General features: G+C 55.2%; 1 protein-coding gene across 1 annotated transcript in view; it reads right to left on the bottom strand.

Moving 5' to 3' along the window:
* The window catches only part of DNHD1 (dynein heavy chain domain 1), a 59,983-nt gene that overhangs the window by 16,603 nt on the left and 41,939 nt on the right, over nucleotides 1-1,441 (bottom strand). Inside the window, 1 exon segment of the mRNA XM_015425009.1 lies at nucleotides 1,138-1,342. Within this exon segment, the coding sequence (XP_015280495.1) occupies nucleotides 1,138-1,342 (205 nt within the window).

Raw genomic sequence — 1,441 nt, 5'->3', positions numbered from 1 at the left:
AAGGAGCAGGCGTCTTTTAATTTCATGGCTGCTGTCATAGTCTGCGGTGATCTGGGATCCCAGGAACGTGAAGTCTGTCACTACTTCCACGACTTCCCCTTCTATTTGCCAAGGAGTGATGGGGCCGGATGCCATGATCTTAGTTTTTTTGATGTTGAGCTTCAAGCCCACCTGCTCTTTCCCATGCATAATCTTATAAACCTTGATCATGTCACCCCTCAGTCGTCGTTTCTCCAAGCGAAAGAGCCGTAAGCGCTTTAACCTTTCCTCATAGGGAAAGTGTTCCAACCCTTTTATCATTCGAGTTGCACTTTTCTGCACTTTTTCCAAAGCTATAATATCTTTTTTAAAGTGTGGTGACCAGAACTGCACACAGTATTCCAAATGAGGTTGCACCATTGATTTATACAGGGGCATGGTGATACTGGCTGATTTGTTTTCAGTCCCCTTCCTAATAATCCACAGCATAGCATAGGCCTTTTTAATTGCAGTCACACACTGTCTCGACATTTTCAGTGAGTTATCTACCAGGACTCCAAGATCTCTCTCTTGGTCAGTCTCTGCCACTTCGGACCCCATCAATGTGTATTTATATTTAGGATTTTTGGCTCCAATGTGCATCACCTTGCACTTGGCCACATTGAACCCCATTTGCCACGTTGACGCCCACTCGCCCATCCTTGACAGATCCCTTTGGAGTGCCTCACAATCCTCACTGGTTTTCACCACCCTGAACAACTTCGTATTATCCGCAGATTCAGCCCCTTCACTGCTTACTCCCCGTGTTCTAAGGTCTGAGTGTGCCTCTCTCTCACTGGTCCTCAGCCACAATGTCCCAGAGTGCCCCTGGAGTCAGGGGGGTTTGCCTGCCTTACACATCGCTGCCCTGCACGGGACCTATGTCCTCCTGCTCAAGGGCCAACGTGTCCTGTGAGCGGCCCACGGGCCTCCTTCCCTTCCTCTCCCCACCACAGGAGGCACCCCTTGAGAGGCGGGTGGGGCCGAGGGAGTCCCGAGAGGACTGTGGCTGGCCCAGGGCTGGGGTCCAGGGCCCTGAAGCTGTGCGTGCTGTGGAACCACTGGCCACCCCGCGCCCACGGGGGCTGGTGCGTCTCACAGGGGCAGCCCTACACTCACTGGTCCATCCGCTTGCAGTTCTGCTCCCGCAAGTGATCCAGGAGCCAGGCAAAGATGTCCAGAAGGTCCAGGAAGTTCCTCGGCGTGACGAGCGGCAGGCGGGGAGCCAGGTACGTGGCGTAGGTGGTGGCTGAGGTGTGGATCAGGGCTGCAGCCTTGGCGACACACGGCACCAGGTTGTGGTGGGTCTGCAGTGAGCTGGGAACTGGGAGACAGGGGAGACGCGCGCCTCCGTCAGAGACGGTCGGCCTCCCGGGACTGCCTGTGCCACTCCTCCCGGGGGCCCCATCAACAGGAGGGTGAG

The sequence above is a fragment of the Gekko japonicus genome, unplaced genomic scaffold, assembly GCF_001447785.1.
Source record: "Gekko japonicus isolate JY-2015 unplaced genomic scaffold, Gekko_japonicus_V1.1 scaffold2237, whole genome shotgun sequence".
Classification (NCBI taxonomy): domain Eukaryota; kingdom Metazoa; phylum Chordata; class Lepidosauria; order Squamata; family Gekkonidae; genus Gekko; species Gekko japonicus.
This window is presented reverse-complemented; position numbering and strand designations above follow the sequence as displayed.